We start from the raw sequence: 16,234 nt of genomic DNA, 5'->3' as shown, positions 1-16,234 counted from the left end.
GCACAAAGATGTCTATGCGAGCATGTCCCTGCCTCATTATTCCTGCTAGCAAAAGGCTAGAAACAATCTACATGTCCAACCTCATGAACCAGATAAATAAAAATGACAGGCTGATCATATGCTGTAGTTCTCAACAGTGAATACAAGAAATGAGATGGATCTGTAGAAATGTACATGGAAAATGTGCCAGGATATATTGCAAAGTGAAGGGGAAAAAGGCAAGTTACAGAACAACATGTACAGTATGATCTCTTTTCTATTTAAAAAGTATATATGGCTGTGCCTTGAAAAAGCTGAAGGATACACATCAAGCTGTAGGAAGGATTTACCTGTAGGTCCGTATGTAGTATGTATGTAGCCCTATAAGGATATAGGTCTAGAGACATTAAGGAAGTGAGCTCCCCGTCCCAGGAGGTATGCAAACAGAGATTGGCTGCCCCGTTTTCGGGGATGCTGCGGAAGTGATTTCTACATCCCTCGGAGGTGACCTCAGTTCCCTTCTTAGCCCTGAGAATCTCTCAGAGAGGGGTGGTCAGGACTGGGAGAAGAATCCACCCCTAAGGGGAAAGGGTTAAGCGGGGATGGCGCTCCTGTGGGCGGGCTCCGCCATCGGCAGCGCCGGGCTCTGTTAGCCAAGTCTGAGCATCTCGGAGGATGCGGCGCGGCAAGCGGCTTCAGGGACGCGCGCAAGGTGAACGCGGGGGCTGCCAGCTCGGCGCCCAGGTGAGGAGCTGGACTAGGGCGGGGGTGATGGCGGGACCCAGGAAGGGAGCATGGCCTGCAGCCCCCCTCTCAGGTGCGAGCGGCAGGGCCTGCACCAGCGTGCACCCCCCACCCAGGACACTGCGGGAAGGCGCGGAGCCAGGGGAGAGGAGATGGAGGAAAAGGAGAGGTAACCTGAGATGGACCAGCTCCTGGAGGCTGCCCTGCGGCGGCCCTCGCCCTGCCCCCAGGCCGGCCTCTTCCCAGTCCCTGAGGGAGGGAGAACACCCCCCCCACACACAAAAAAATCTCTTCAGCAGCAGGAAACCAGGACTGTGCAGCCCCCTTCTCATTCGGAGGTGACTACATCTCTTGGATTGCGGGTGGTGAGTAGATGGTAGATGCTTATCGCTGAAGGCCCAACTCTGCTTCTCCTGCTCTGCAAAGCTTTTCGGACCCCCTGTGTAAAATGAGCCAATGCGGGTTTCACAGCCCCTAGTATGGCCATTTGCAGCCTGTGTGACCTTGGGCGAGTTGCTCAACCTCTCTGAACCTTGCTTTCTTCCCCTATGAAATGGGTATACCCACACCAGCTTGTTTGGGGAGGGATGGATAAAATCGAGGACAAGCAGCTAAGCTTAGCACAGGAGCCTAAGTGGGTAAGAGCTCAAAACAGGAGTACTATTATTAACCAGTGCCTGTGTTAGTGGCCTTCCAGTCCTTCCCCCTCAGCTCACCACCACTCCCCACACTGGAACTGAGCCTCCTCTTTGGGTCCCCAGCACCTAGCCTGGGCCAGGAGCAGAGCATGAGCTCGGTGAATGTTTGAGAAACGAACTAATGAGGCAGATTGGGGAATGGGTTTAAGGGGTCTTTGATTCCCCCTAAAATTACCCACAAGCTTTGGTGAACCTGGACACTTTCCTGGGGAGCGCACCTGGAGTTTTCTTCGGCTTCTCAAGGTGTCTGTGAGCCACCAAGGGTCTTTGAGCATAACTGTTGCCCAGAGAGGAAAGGAGCAGGGCCTCTGCCCCTAAACACACCCAGGCACGGGCTCTCACAGCCAATGGCACCCTCTCCTGGTCCCCCTTTCCTGGCCGTGGGGTCCCGTCTTGCCTCCCGGTTCCATTAGGGACTCTCAGGAAGCGGCACCATAAGGGAATATCCACCTGGGCCAGGCATATGCAGTGACTGGAGACAAGAAATAAAAGACGCAGAAGCCCCAGGAGGGTGGGGGAGAGAGGAGATTATTATACTATGTGACTGGTGTGACAGGAGAGGGTGGAGGGAGTGTCAGGGAAATAAATACTCAAGCTGAAACAAGCCACCATCATATCCTACCTGGATTTCTGCACTAGCCTCTCTCCCCCTTTTAAAACACTTCTCAGATCTCATGACTCCCATGCTTAACATCTCCATTGGCTTCCTGGGACACTTAGAATAAAATGCAGGTGCCTTTTCGTGGCTTTTGAGAAAGGCCCACCTTCCTGATTTCATCTCCCTCTGCTCCTTTCTCCTGAATCTGCTGTGCTCCTCATTCCTGCTGAAGGGCCTCTGCACTTTCTGTTCCCTCCTCCAGATGCTTTTTCTGGATATCATCAAATGGCTGACTCCTTCTTCCCATTCAGCATTTAGCTTAAATATCACCTGAGTGGCCTTTCTAGCACTCCTGGGTCAAGTAGCCCCCCCCTCCTTCTATCTCTTAACCCTGTTTTATGTTCTCCATAGCTCACCTTATTTAAAATTATTCATTGTCTGTCTCTTACCTAGAACACCAGCTCCATGAGGGCAGGTATCTTGTCAATCTTGTTCACTGCTTTATCCCCAAGGTTTGGCACATAGTATGTCCTCCAATTTTTTGTTGACATAGTTAAGGGGGCTGGTGGGAAAGAAAGCTTTCTGGACAAAAGGAAAAGTAAAAGGGCTCTAATGCTTATTAAGCTGCAATTATGGGCCTGGCCCATCCTGTGTTTTGTTATGTCTTATAAGAGCCCCTTTGAGTTAGGTACTACTATTATACCCATTTTACTGATGGGAAAACCATGATGCAGAGGGGGAAAGTAACTCACTCAGGAAATGGTGAAACTGGGATTGAAACCCAGGTCACTCCTCAAAGGCACGGGTGTATTTCTCTCCCTCTCCACCTCTCTGATATTTGACCTGGGCCCTCAAAAATAGGATTTAAAAAAAAAAAAAAAAAAAGAATAGGATTTCAGCAAGTGAAGGAGAAGGGAGAGGGCATTGCAGGCTGAGGGAAGAGCAGGAGCAAAGGCGGGGCGCCAGGCAGTTCCGTGGGTGTTGAGGGTGAGGTGAGCATCCTGGTGTGGCCTTGGAAGGCCAGGAGAGGAGCTTATATTCTCTCGTGAGGGCGATGGGGGCCATTGACGGTTTAGAATTAGGGCAAGTGGCATGACCAGAGATGCAGTTTTAAAAGGTCACTCTGGGCAGTGACCAGAGGTTGAAGAGGAAGGGGCGGGTAGAGGAGGAGGATTCTTCCTTTCTTTCCCACCAGCTTCCCTGGGGCAGCCATGGGAGACCCATCTCATGCCAACCCCCTCCTTTTTTTAGGCTCATCCCGTGAAGACTGGAAGCTGAGGGCTCCAGGCCCAGGCATCAGAGTGGACCATGGCTCCCAGCCCCTGGGGCTGTGTGTATGGCCTCCTGCTGCTGTTGCTGCTGCTGTCCCTGGGGGCTGGCTCTGCCCTGGGCCGGGGCCTTCCCAGGCCACTTGAGGACTTGGAACCACACTTGATCCCAGGAGCCCACCCCAAGGGCCCTGTTGGCACAGAGCCCCAGGCCTTTGACTTCTTCTGGGAGAAGCCCAGAGATGAGAGCCCCTGGAACTCCAATGTCCCCCAGGTCCCTGCTGAGGAGGTGCCTGAGAGGCCCACAGACTCCCTTGGCCCAGCCCTGCATGGACCTAAAGCATCCCATGGGGTGCAGAGAGAAGGACTCCCAGTAACTGATGACCTCCAGGTGGCTCGAGGGCCAATTTTTCAGGGCTGGACAGGACCTCCTGAATCACAGGAGTCTATGGAGCAAGAAGCACCAGCCCCCTATCCAGTGGGCACCCCCCATCTCACTTTCATCCCCACAACTCCCAGACTCCAACTCGGGCTAGCCACAGTTCCCCCCACCCCAGGGCAGCCTGGAAGCCAAGTGGGACAGCGACCACCTAGAGATGAGGGTCTTGTGGCCAAAGCCAAGATCAGGGTCTCAGAGACATCCCCCTGGCACCACAAGGGCCCTCCCCACACTCCTGTGCCACGCCCAGGCACTGTCATGAGGCCAGGGCTGAAAGAACAGGGTGGGAGTGAGGAGGACTTCCAGGAGGCAGCTCAAGGCCCCCTCCTCACTCAGCAGGAGCCAGCAGCCCCTGATGCTGGCTCAGCATCACCAGCTGAGGTGGCATCCTCTCAGGAGCCTGGGTCCCAGCCGGACCTGGCATTGGCCAGAAGCCTTCCTCCTGCTGAGGAGCTGCCCATGGAGCTCCCCAAGAAGGCTGGAGGTGGGGAGACCTGGGAAGTCAGTATTCCAAGTCCCTCACCCAAACAGACTGACCTCCCTGATGTTAGGGGCTCATCAGGACCCCAGCCCTCAGGTCTCCCAGCCTCAGAGACTCCTCATGGGCAGCCCAAGCCAGGTGGGTATCAAAGTGAGGGTGCTGAGCAGGGCTGGGACGGGCAGTGTTCTAGGGCAGCTGGATGCCCCAGTTTCTGTGTGACCTCTGATCCCTCTGGGTCCTGCTTTCCTCATTCTGGCAAATGAGGGTGACTGTGCCTCCCTCCTGGGGGATTAGATTTTGGGGAACGCTGGAGGGTCAGGCAAAGCAATGACTGCTTTTGTTATTTCAGAGATAGCAGCAATGAATGGAGCAGACCCCATCTCCCCCCAGCGGGTGAGAGGAGCAGTGGAGGCCCCAGGTACCCCCAAGTCCCTCATCCCTGGCCCTTCGGACCCTGGCCCAACTACAAACGGAACAGAGAGCCCTGTGGGAGCCCTGCAGCCAGGTGAGGGCATGGCTCAGGGGTTGGGGAGATCGGGTACTCTAACACCTAAGAACTTGTGTGAGGTATATATGCGAGGGTGGGGAGTGAATGGGGACAAACACCTCCTTAAAGGAAATGGCCAACAACTTCAAACAACTTAGGATAATAAACTACTACTCACTGGGTACTCTGGGAGAAGTCATTTGCACTTTGGGGGCTAGAAAATTCTTAAATATAAATTCTTAAGTATACATGGGTATATTTAGTGCAGTGATTCTCCAACTCCCACAGTTCGCCAGAGGAGCTTTTAAAAAATTCCAATGCCCAGGCCCCAGCACAAGGAATTCTGACGGAGTTGATCTCCAGGTGATTCTAATATGCAGTCCCCGTTGAGAGCTGCTGGAATGTTAATAAAAATGATAGGTCACATCCATTTAACACTTATTGGGTGTTGGGGACTGTGCTAAACATTTAATCCTCACCACAACCCAGTGAGGAGGGGTGCTGTTACCATCCCCATTTTACAGATGTGCTTAGAAAAGTTAAGTAACTTGCTCACCACACCGGAGGATGATGGAAAATCAAAAGTACCTTTCAAAGGGCTATTTTAATATTATTATTGTTGCAGATGAAGCTGAGGAGTGGCCGGGGCGCCCCCAAAGCCATCCCCCAGCGCCCCCTGTCCAGGCCCCCTCGACGTCACGCCGGGGCCTCATTCGGGTCACCACGCAGCGTGCCCTGGGCCAGCCACCCCCTCCGGAGCCCTCCGCCAGCTCCGTGGCATCAGTCCCAGCCTCCAGCCCCCCGGCCAACGCCACCTCACCCCCCCTGCGCTGGGGTCCCCTGCGGCGGGTGCTGAGCTTTTCCTGGGAGCTGCACGTCTACGGGGTCGGGGTGCTCTTCCTGCTGCCTGCGTTGTTGGCACTGGCCTCGCTGGCAGCCGCCCCTGCGGGGCCCCGGTTGGCACTGGTGGCAGCGGTGCTGGTGCTAGTGGCGTCGGGGCTGCGGTCCGCCTACATGCTCACCGACCCCTATGGCTCGCAGGCACGACTGGGTTTACGCGCCGGCCTGGTGCTCTACAATCTGCCCTTTCCCTTGCTACTCACCGCGCTGGCGGCCCTGACCCTGCTCGGCCTGGGCGCGGGGCTGCCACAGCAGCTGCAGAACCCTCTCCTCCTGGGAGCGCTGGCGTTGGTGCACGGCTTGGGGCTGCTCGCCACAGACCTGCTGTCGGCGAGGCCTGCTTTCAACCTCCTGGCTCAGGGCTTATCGTGCGCCTGGGGCGCGTCCGTGGCTCTGGGCACGCTCTGCCTGTGCCGTCGCCGCCTGCTGGACGGGCCGAGGGGCTGGGATGCCAGTCCAGGCCCGAGGCTGCTGGCCGTGGCGGGCGCGCTGGGGCTGCTGGCCAGTGGCTTGCAGCTGGCGGCCGCGCTCTGGCTGTACCCGGGCCCCGGCCGGGTGGGCCACTTCTCGTGGGCCTGGTGGGGCGTCCACTTCTGGCTGCGCCTGCTGGAGCTGACGTGGGCGCTCACCCTGGCGCTGGCCGCTCTGGCCGCCGCGCGGCCCAGGCCGCCCACAGAGCACGCCTGCTGGGCTAAGCTGCTGCGCCTGGCGTGCCCTGCGCCCTCCGGCAAGAGCGAGGTGCCCGAGAGGCCCAACAACTGCTACGCGGGGCCCAGCAGCGTCGGCGCAGGTACCCTGGACATTAGCAAGAGCCTCATCCGCAACCCGGCGGAGGGTGGGCCCCCAGCCACGCCCAGTTCAGGCGCCTGGGGTTCGGCTGCGTCGCTGGGCCGCGGTCCCCTGGGTGGCCCGGGACTGTCCCGCAGCAGCATGGGGCCGGCGCCATCGATGAGCGAGCTGGACCTGCGGCCGCCATCACCCATCAACCTGAGCCGCAGCATCGACGCCGCGCTCTTCCGAGAGCACTTGGTGCGAGACAGCATCTTCCGGCGCTGCGGCCTCCGTGGCCTGGCCTCCCCGCCGCCCGGGGGCGCGCTGCGGCCGCGCCGGGGCAGCCACCCCGACGCCGAGCCGGACGGCGCAGGTTCTTCGCTCCTCCGCGGCCGCAGCCGGTCGCTCAGCGACGTGCGCGTGCGCGGCCCGGTCCCACCACATGTAGCGGACGAGCCTGAAGGGGCGGCTTCCGGCAGCTCCGTGGACAGCTTCTCACGGGGCTCGCTCAAGATCAGCTGGAACCCCTGGCGCCACGGGCTGTCGTCGATGGACAGTCTGCCCCTGGATGAGCTGCCCAGCACGGTGCAGCTACTGTCTGCCCCAGCTCCTGCCCCGGGTCCCGCCCGGCCCAGGGAGCCCCAGAATGGGATCCAGCCTCAATGCAAGCCCGGAGACTCCCGCAGCGCCTCCAGTGACACCATCGAGCTCTGAGGGGGTCCAGAAACTCAGAACCAGGGCCCCGCCCTCGATGGCCCTACCGCGGCATGACCTTCTGGGATGCTGAGCATTTGAAAAACATTCCGGGAGTATTCCTGGGCCCCAACTGATTGCAGCCTCCGGAGACAGCCGGACACGAACCCACCCCCACCCCCAGATTTTTGTTTTTTAAAATATCTCTATTTTTCAGCGGGTATTTTGCACAGAGGCCATGACTTATGCGGAATACAGGGTGGACATGCACGTATTTGGGAATGGGGAACAGGGTCCAGGTGCCCTAACATCCCATCCAGACTCTCCAGTGTGAAGATGAGGCTCAACTGTCCAGACTGTCCTCTTTGTGCCAAAGAAATAAACCCTTAGGACTTGGCTCAAGCCTCCCTGCGGCCATGCCAGGATCTTGTTTAGAGGATATGCCCACCAGTGATTTAAAGTGCTGTGTTTATTGCGGAGGGGAGGACTTCCAAAGGAAAGGGCCCTCAACCCTTGGAGACTTTAGAAATAATGGCTATCAATATTTCATGGAACATCTGTCTGCTGTACGCTGTCTTCAGCTTTTCACATCCATCACCTTAATTCTCACATTAAGCCTGAGTGAGAAGCGCTGTCATGCCCATTTTATAGATGAGAAGAGTGAAGTTCAGAGATGAAAGTCATTTGTCAGGGTGCTTTGGCAAATGATAGCTGGTACTGAACTGAGAAAGTTCCACTCCTAAGCCTGGTTCCTCCATCCCATCTCCCTTCTCTTAACACTACTTCAGGGCCAACCCTCTCCTTTGTCCTCCTTCTACTGCTCCTCCGTCAGGATACCCTCAGTTTCCCAGGGTTTTAGGAAACTTCCCCAAGGGTGGAGGGGCTCTCAGTAGCTTAGGCCAACCCATGGTGGGTGGGGGCAGGTAGTAAGACAAGCTTCTCCATTTTCCAAGACCTTTCTTTATTTCCTGAGATGAATAAATAAATCAGTGGCTGAGGGGCAAGGGGGTGAGGACAGAACAGGAGCTGACAGCATGCAGCTGGCAGGAGGGGGTTGTGAAGGGACACCCTCCCCCCACATCCTGGGCAGGGGCCAAAGCTCACGAGCAGCCACAACGAGGAGACACTTTTTAAAAAAATTCACAGCACTGTGAAGCCTGACCAGTGCCCCAAGGCCAAGATCTCATGGCACCCACCTATAGGGCTACTTTTTCACCCAAGGGCCTCACCTGCCCAGGCCCAGGTGTCTGCGCTGCTCCATAAGGTGGGTAGAGGGTGCTTACCGCACTCAAAAATAAAGCAAGTGCCTCAAGTGTCCAGGTGGGAGAGTCCCGACCTTGGGGGCAGCCTGGGCAGGAGGAGATGCTGCAGGTGTGGCAGGGATTACCTGCCCTTGATGAAGCCCTCCAGCACACGGTCACTGCGCTCTGACAACCAGTAGCCGGTCATGGCTGCCACAGCCCCAATGAAGATGGCGGTAAAGACCAAGTCACCCTTGGCGGCCAGCGTAGCCAGTGCACAGATGATGACACCGAAGAACATCTGCTGCAGCACCACCAGCTCGTCCTCTGTCATCTCCGAGAAGAAGCCTGCTGACTCTGGGCAAGAGAAGCGCCCGTCACTCATCCCCTGTTCCTGGAGCCTCCCACACACCTGATCATCACTGCCACACGCCTGCCTGGCACGCCAGCACACAGTGTCATTTACTGCTGAGAACAACTCCAAGACGGGCATTTATTATCCCTGTCTTACTAGATGGGAAACTGAGGCGCAGAGAGGTGAAGAGGTTTGCCCAAGGCCACGTGGGAGAGTTGGGTCAGAGCATGTGTACTAGCCCCACTGCAGAGCCAGAGTGCCTGGATATGACGCCCAGCTCTGCCACCTGCTTGCCATGGGGCCCTGGACAAGTTTTTTCATCTCTCTGCGTCCCTGCTTCCACTATGCAAGATGGGGATGAGAACAATAGCTACAGCACTGGATTTGTTTTAGGGGTGAAATAAGTTAATACATGCAATATGCCTGCAACAGTGTGTGACACACAGGAACTGTGGAAGTGGTCACTATCGTCACCACTGTGATTGTCCTTCGTCTCATCACCCCCACGGCCTACAAGAGCCCTCGGGCGGGGCAAGGGCAGATGAAGAAAGAGGCTCGGTGGGCACAGAATGATATGACACCAAGTCCGATTTCCTTTCTACCCTGGGAGGTGTGAGGTCACCAAAAGCCACCCTGGGGGTCAGAGGTGGGGTTCGGGTCCCAGTGCAGCCTCATGAGGGCTGGGTGGCAGTGCAGGTGGGCCAGGGCCTGCAGCTGCCTGAAGGAGGGGTTTGCCTGCCCTCCCCCTGGATAAGGACCTCCCCTCCCCAGGTTTCTGGGGCCGAGCTGGGGCTCACCTGGGATCTGCTCCTTCACACAGATGCCCTCGATCTGTTTGTAGCCCTCAGCACAGACACAGTGGTAACTGCCCTCGGTGTTCTCGCATTGCTCGTTCTCTCCTGGACACACCGCCATCTCACACTCGTCCACGTCTTGACGGAGGCCAAGGAGAGGTCAGAGCCCTGACCGCCAGGGTCCCACAGGCAGCACCCCTGACTCTGGTCTCACTCACATCCTGTCACCCGCTCTGTGCTGACGCAGGCAACATTCCACCCTTCCTTCCCACGCCCCGTCCACATTTCGGCCCCTGTCAATTTGTGGTGGATGAGACGCTCCCAGGTGGCAGGACACTCACCAAGACACTTGGAGCCCACCTGCTGGTAGCCAGGGCTACACTTCTTACAGCGGCCAGGCCCTGCCCCCATGCAGCCCAGGCAGGCCTTGGCACAGTCTGGAGAAGGGAGAGGACAGACAAGGGTGCGAGCTGCCCGTATGCCTGGGGGAAGCCCTGCTCCAGAAGAGGCCTAGGGCGGGGGTGGGGGTGGGGGGGGCAGTGCCAGCACCTGGGAACGCGACGGTTTTGGGGGAAAGGTGTGGAGCAGTTCCTTCTAGCCTCCCCACACCCCTCCCCCGCAGGAGCGGACAGTTACCTCGGCACTCATAGGAGCCCTCCGTGTTCACGCAGAACTGGTGGGCTCCACAGCTGGCTCGCTCTGTGCCACACTCATCAATGTCTGCAAAGAGGCCAGTAGGGTGGGGATTTCAATCCCTATTTCACTAACAGGGAAGCTGAGGCCAGGGTTGTTGGGAATGGACTTGCCCAGGCTTAAACAGTGTGGCTGATACTGCAGGCTGTCCACCAACACAGATGCAGAGGTGCAGCTGGACTCAGGGCTGTCGAGCTAGAGACTGTGTTTTTCAATCTGCCTTGCAGCTAAGTGTGGCCTTGTGATTCAGTTCTGGCCAACGTGTTGTAAACAGAAGTGATGTGCTCCACTTTTCACTTGGCCTTAATACAACAGACTTGGATCCTCCGTGCACTTTCTTCTCTTTCGCACTTCCTGAATACCAGGTCATGATACATAGAGGTGACCGTGATCCAGCCTCAACACCCAAGGGGATGACTGTCCAGTAAGACAGGATGAATCTAGGTCTTTAATGACTATGACAAGCAGAGCTTTTCTGCCAGTCTGGACCACTGGCTTCCAGACTGTGATATGAGATGAAAATAAACCTCGAAATTCATTAAGCCACAGTCTTTGGGGATCTTTCTGTTACAGCAGCTTAGCTTTTACCCTCGTCTCGAACACAGGTTTCCTGACCCCAAGTTCAGTATGCTCATTCTCCGGGTTAACCCTTCCTCAATTTTCGAGACTTGACCCAAGTGACACCTCCTCCAAGAAGGCTTCCCTGATTCCCCACTACCACTGAATTGGAAGAGAGACATTTCTCACTGTACAACGATCAGTCTATACTGTAAGCGCCTGGTTACTTTTCTGCCTTCCCAACCAGGCTGATATCTCTATGAAGATGGGGACTGGACTGGTCTAGCCCAGAGATGTGTGTGTTGATGGGGGACCAAGCCCAAGACCTTGCCCACCCCTCCAGACCTAGGGCAGGGTCCCACTCACCTACACACTTGAGGTGATGCAGGGCCCAGCCCTTCTTGCACTGTAAACAGTTTGATTCCTCAGGTCCTGAGCAGCGGGCACAGGGGCCAAAACAAGCTGGGTAGAATGGGGGAAGTATGAGGGTGGGCAGGCAGGTACCCCACACGTCCCTGCCCAAGGCCACGCCTCTTGACTACCTACCCGAACATACCAGATGGCTGGCATTGCGCTGCGCCTCAAAGTAGCCGAGGCCACACTGGCCACAGGCCTCACCCCCATAGCCGGCTTGGCAGTCACAGTGCCCGCTGCCCCCTCGAGTTCCTTCCCCTTCACACTGCCCGTAGCCACCGCAGGGCCGCTCCGCACCCCCAGGACAGGCTGTGGGCAGACACCAAACCAGGTGGGATCATAAATACAACCTTGTACGTACAGAATATTTTACCCGTATTAGTAAGCATTTTTGGAGAGGAAACAATTTTAACGACATCATAATATTTTGTCATAAAACTGTATGTTTTGTCATAAAACTGTATGAACTGTTCCACCCCATTGTGGAACAGTTAGGTTATTTACAAATCTTTTCTTTTATAAAAACTGAATTGACCATCTTTGTTGCTAGCTCTTTGTATCTGCAGCTTTGAGAGAGATTTTTCTAAAAGGGGCTGGTAGTTAAGTTCAGCTCCTGCCTCAGGACTGTGTGTAGAAAAAGCTGGTGACAACAGGGCCTTCAGCAACACCTGCCCGTCCCTAGGAAGGCCACCTTAGTCCAGACATGGGAAATGCGTGGTGAGGGGGGGCATTTCTTAAATACATGACAGAAACCATGGCCGCATCTGACTCAGTCTAACCCCATATCCTTTTTCAGAGCCGTTCCCCATGGATTTGTGCATCTCACCAGCCCTGTGAGGCAGGCGAGAACAGAGGTCCAGAGAAGTGATATGAGAAGCCTGAGCTCACACAGCCAGCCAGGGGCCGAGCCAGGACTGGATCCCTGGCCCCAGCAGTCCCCTTCCATCCCCCAAGAGGAACTTGAAAAACTCACGAAGGCAGGAGGGCCCAAAGGTGCCTGAGGGGCAGCAGAGCTTCAGGGAATCTGAGCAGAGCCACTGGAAGAGGTCTGGGGCTTCCTGCTGCCTGAGGCGGAGGGATGGTGAGGGGGCTGAGACAGTGTCAGAGGTGCTGCCGTCTCCCGCAACCTCCCACAGGATCTGTGATACAGCCCGTCTTGGGTGTAAGACCCATAAGGCTGCCCTTTCCCCGTCTGACAGAGGGGCAGTCTGCAGCTCAGAGTGAGAGCTTGGGCCCCCCAGCAAGTCCTCAGCACACCTGGGTTTGGAGGAAGGAGCTGAATGAGGACACAGCCCCTAGCTCGCCACCCTCTGCTTTACCAGCCGGCCCTGCCTGAGCCCCTCCCAGGAAGGCCCCCGCTACTCACCTGTGAAACCACCAGCTCTCCACCAGCTCCTCACTCAGCTCCAGCAGGCGGTGGCACTCGAAGTCCGACTTGCTGCACACGCCCTCGAGCACCTCTACCAGGCGGGTCTCACTGACCAGACAGGGATGGGTGGTAGGAACACACTCCAGCCCACCCACCACCCTCTTTACAATCTCCCCCCTCCCCACCTCATGCCAGATAATGTCAAAGGCCAGAGGCCACAATGGAAGGGGTATTGATTTGGGGAGACCTGGGTTCCAATCTAGTAGTGTGACCTTGGGCAAGTAACTTAACCTCTCCTGAACGTGTTTTCTCATCTGTAAAATGGGGACAATGGCTCTCCTCTAGGTTGGCTGGAAGGTAGCTCAGTCCCTGCATCTGTACAACAGAATATAATACACTTGCTGGGTAGATGTGGTTAAAAATATATCATATAACAAGTGTTAGCAAGGATGTGGAGAAACTGGAACCCTCCTACATTGCACGTGGGAATGAAAAACGGTGCAGCCGCTGTAGAAAACAGTTTGGCAGTTCCTCCATAAATTAAACATGGAATCACGACATGACTCAGTAATTCCACTCCTGGATACATACCCAAGAAAATGCAAAACAGGTGTTCAAACTTGTACACAAATGTTCATAGCAATACTATACACAGTGGCCAAATGGTAGAAACAACCCAAATGTCCATCAGCTGATAAACGGACAAACAAATGTGATCTATTCATACAATGGAAGATTACTAAGCCTTAAAAAGGAAAGAAGTACTGATATTTGTTACATGATGGACGAACCTTGAAAACATTATGCTAAGTGAAAGAAGCCGGACATAAAAGGCCATATTGTATGATTCCAACAGAATCAGCAAATCCATAGAGATGGAAAACAGATTAGTGGTTGCTAAAGGCTGGGAGGAGGGAGAATGAAGAGTGACTGCTCAATAGGGATGGAGTTTCTTTTGGGGGGGATGAAATCAGTCTGGAACTAGATAATGGCAATAGTTGCAAAACCTGAATATACTGACTATCTCTAATGGTAAATTTTATGTTATTGCATTCTACCACAATAAAAAATTTTTTAAAAATACATTTACACATAAAATGTATTATATTATATATTTAATGGGTCTGGCACAGTGCCTGGCATATAGGAGGTGATTTAAAACAAAACAAAAAAACAGTAACCATTATAGAGCTAGAAGTGCCCTTAGGGTTATTTTGGTCAATCCCCTCATTCCCAAATGAGGCAACTAAGCCCCACTGAGGGAAAGGAAAATGACCACTGTTATGTAATAACGAAACTTTTATTTCTAGGACGTATCATAGTTTAATCCTTACCACGATCCTATGAAATAGGATTGGCATTAATACTCCCGTTTTACAGATAAGGAAATTGAGGATCAGAGAGGTGACCCTAAGGTACAAAGGGTCAGAAATGACAACCTGGTCTAATTCCAGTTTGACATTGAAAAGCTAGAGGGCCTAGGACTCAGGCCTCTCCTCTCAATAAAATCTCATCTTGTCCCCTGGCTTTATACACTGACTATACGCTGATAACTGTCAAATTCATGTTTCCAGCCCTGCTTCTACCCTGAACTCCTGACTCCTAAATCTAACTCTACTTGACTGTTTAACAGACATCTCAGCCCAACATGTTCAATGAGAACGTCTGATTCCAGACCCGTTTCTCCCATCTCGGAAGACAGTCCCACGATTCACCCAGTTGCTCAGGCCCAAAACCCAGTGAGCACCTTTTATTCTACTTTTTCTCTCACACCCCATAATGATTCCATCATCATGTCCTATCAGTCTATCTGCAAAATATACCCAGAATCTGACCCCTTCTCACCAGGTCCACCACTACCGTCACGCCTAGACTGTGCACTAGCCTCCCAACTGGTCTTCCTGCTCCTCCACCTTGGCCCCCTATAGTCTGTTAGTGTAAGTGACCTTTTATAGGTACAAATAATACCACATCACTTTCCTGCTCCAAACCTTCCAATGACTTCCCGCTACACTCAGAACGAAATCTGAATGCCTTTCTGCGGCCTTCAAGACTCTCTGCCTTCACCTTCCACCACTCTCCCTTCTGCTCACTCCAAATCCAGCCACTTCTCAAATACACCAAGCTCAGCCCCGCTCTGTCCAAAACCCTTCCCCGACTGTCGCACAGTTTGCTTCTGCACCTCAGGTCTCTGTTCGAATGTCATACCTTGAATGCCACGTCTCCCACCATTCTGCTTTACTGTTCTTCACCTGATAAGACATTATTTACTTACTTATTCACTGTTTCCTCTACTAGAATAGAAGCTCCTTGAAGAAAGAATTCTGCTTGGCTTGTTTAGTGCTCTCCTATAGATATTCAGTGACATTTGTTGAATAAGTGCTCCCCAAGTGTCTCCAGGCTTCCACCAGCAGAGCACAGATTGGGATGTTAGATATACAAATCCACACCTTCAGCCTCTTCCTTACCTGTCCTTGTATTTGGACAACTTCTCTTCCTCCCAGGCAGTGTTTCCACCTCCAAAGTTATCCCGGATGGTTCTCTCCAGGCCCTGGAAATGGAGAAAACTAGTCATAGCTAAGTACAGTGTCTGGCACATTCTAGCACTTATATTTCACTGACCAGGAAACTGAGGCACAGAGAGGCACCTACCCAAGGCCATACAACCAGTAAGTAACCAAGCTGGGACACTTGAGTCTATGCAGACTTGTATGCCAGAGCTCCCAGCTCTCAACCCCTGTGCTAATAGTAGCTAGCCCCCTCCTCTTACACTGCTGGTGCACCCACCTTGTTGAAACTGTCGACCAGTCCCCGGCAGGTATGACATGGATGGGGCTCAGTGGGGGAAGAAGACTTGGGAGGCGGAGAAAGCTGGACCCAGACCGGGCCTGGGAGGCCAAGGAAGAGGCTCAGGCCCCAGAGCAGAGCTGGCGCTAGGCCCCTCGGGGCCCGTGGGGCCATCTTTTCCCAGGCTGGGGACCTGTAGACACAGGACATGGGGAGGGTTCGCTGGAGGAGCCAAGTGGGAAAGAAAAGCGTGGGTTCTGTGGTGCCGCGGGTCTGGGAGCCCAGATCTTTGTTATAAGAAAAGAAGGCCTAGACTGGGGTAAGGCAGAGGGAGGAGAGATAGTTGGGGAAAGGAGCCTATTCTGCAATTCCTGGACGGGAACAAGTTATCCTCGTCACCGCAGGGGGAGGTGGCCTGTTTCCTCGGCAAGGGGGTAGGAGTCAGCCCATTGTTTTAGGGTCGGGATATGGTTCTTAGGGGCTGGATCAGCGGAATTAAGGAGAATGGATCAGATTCCTAAATACTGCGGGAGAAGACGTCGGATGGACGGTCTTGGGGGGAGGAGTCCGGAACCCCAGTCTTGGGGAGGGGGGGAGGAGCCCGGATCCGGATACGAAAAGAAGGGGTCAGGTTCGGGGTCTGCAGACTGCAAACGCACGGCCCCCGAGCGGGCAAGGAAGGATCCAGACCCATGAAGGCCGCGGAGGAGGAAGAGACAACCCACCGAGCCCGCGGACGCCACAGGCTCAGCCTCCTCAACAACGCCGCCGCCGCCGCCGCCGCCGCCGCCGCCGCCGCCGCCGCCGCCGCCGCCGCCGCCGCCGCCGCCGCCGCCGCCGCCGCCGCCGCCGCCGCCGCCGCCGCCGCCGGCTGCGTAAGACGTGCGCCCTCCGCCGGCTCTGCAGTCCGGAGGGCGGAGCCCGCGCCACAGCCAATGGTAGCAGGCCATGTGCCATTGCGTCAC

At 55.0% G+C, this 16,234-nt stretch overlaps 2 protein-coding genes across 4 annotated transcripts; one reads left to right on the top strand and one right to left on the bottom strand.

The window, feature by feature from the left end:
- Nucleotides 1-654: 654 nt before the first annotated feature.
- PRRT3 (proline rich transmembrane protein 3) lies at nt 655-7,079 on the top strand (the record flags this gene model as incomplete). The annotated part of the gene is made up of 4 exons (XM_082663796.1): nt 655-723; nt 3,271-4,345; nt 4,557-4,712; nt 5,320-7,079. Exons 2-4 carry the CDS (start codon nt 3,328-3,330, stop codon nt 7,077-7,079), a joined length of 2,934 nt encoding a protein of 977 aa, XP_082519922.1. The 5' UTR covers nt 655-723; nt 3,271-3,327.
- Nucleotides 7,080-8,024: 945 nt separating this feature from the next.
- On the bottom strand, nt 8,025-16,055 carry CRELD1 (cysteine rich with EGF like domains 1; the record flags this gene model as incomplete). Of its 3 annotated transcripts, XM_082663673.1 has the most annotated exons (11): nt 8,025-8,656; nt 9,452-9,586; nt 9,790-9,885; nt 10,085-10,168; nt 11,066-11,161; nt 11,246-11,422; nt 12,087-12,178; nt 12,480-12,590; nt 14,951-15,033; nt 15,270-15,462; nt 15,995-16,055. In XM_082663673.1, 10 exons carry the CDS (start codon nt 15,441-15,443, stop codon nt 8,442-8,444), a joined length of 1,263 nt encoding a protein of 420 aa, XP_082519799.1. In that variant the 3' UTR covers nt 8,025-8,441. The 3 variants fall into 3 exon arrangements, with proteins under 3 accessions (XP_082519799.1, XP_082519798.1, XP_082519800.1); XM_082663672.1 differs by lacking the exon at nt 15,995-16,055 and having other exon boundaries at nt 15,270-15,479; XM_082663674.1 differs by lacking the exon at nt 15,995-16,055 and having other exon boundaries at nt 12,480-12,857; nt 15,270-15,296.
- Nucleotides 16,056-16,234: the final 179 nt, after the last annotated feature.

This window comes from Grampus griseus (assembly GCF_964374135.1).
Source record: "Grampus griseus genome assembly, chromosome: 10".
NCBI classification, from domain to species: Eukaryota; Metazoa; Chordata; class Mammalia; order Artiodactyla; family Delphinidae; genus Grampus; species Grampus griseus.
The sequence above is the reverse complement of the archived record's forward strand: the minus strand, read 5'-3'. Positions and strand labels throughout refer to the sequence as shown.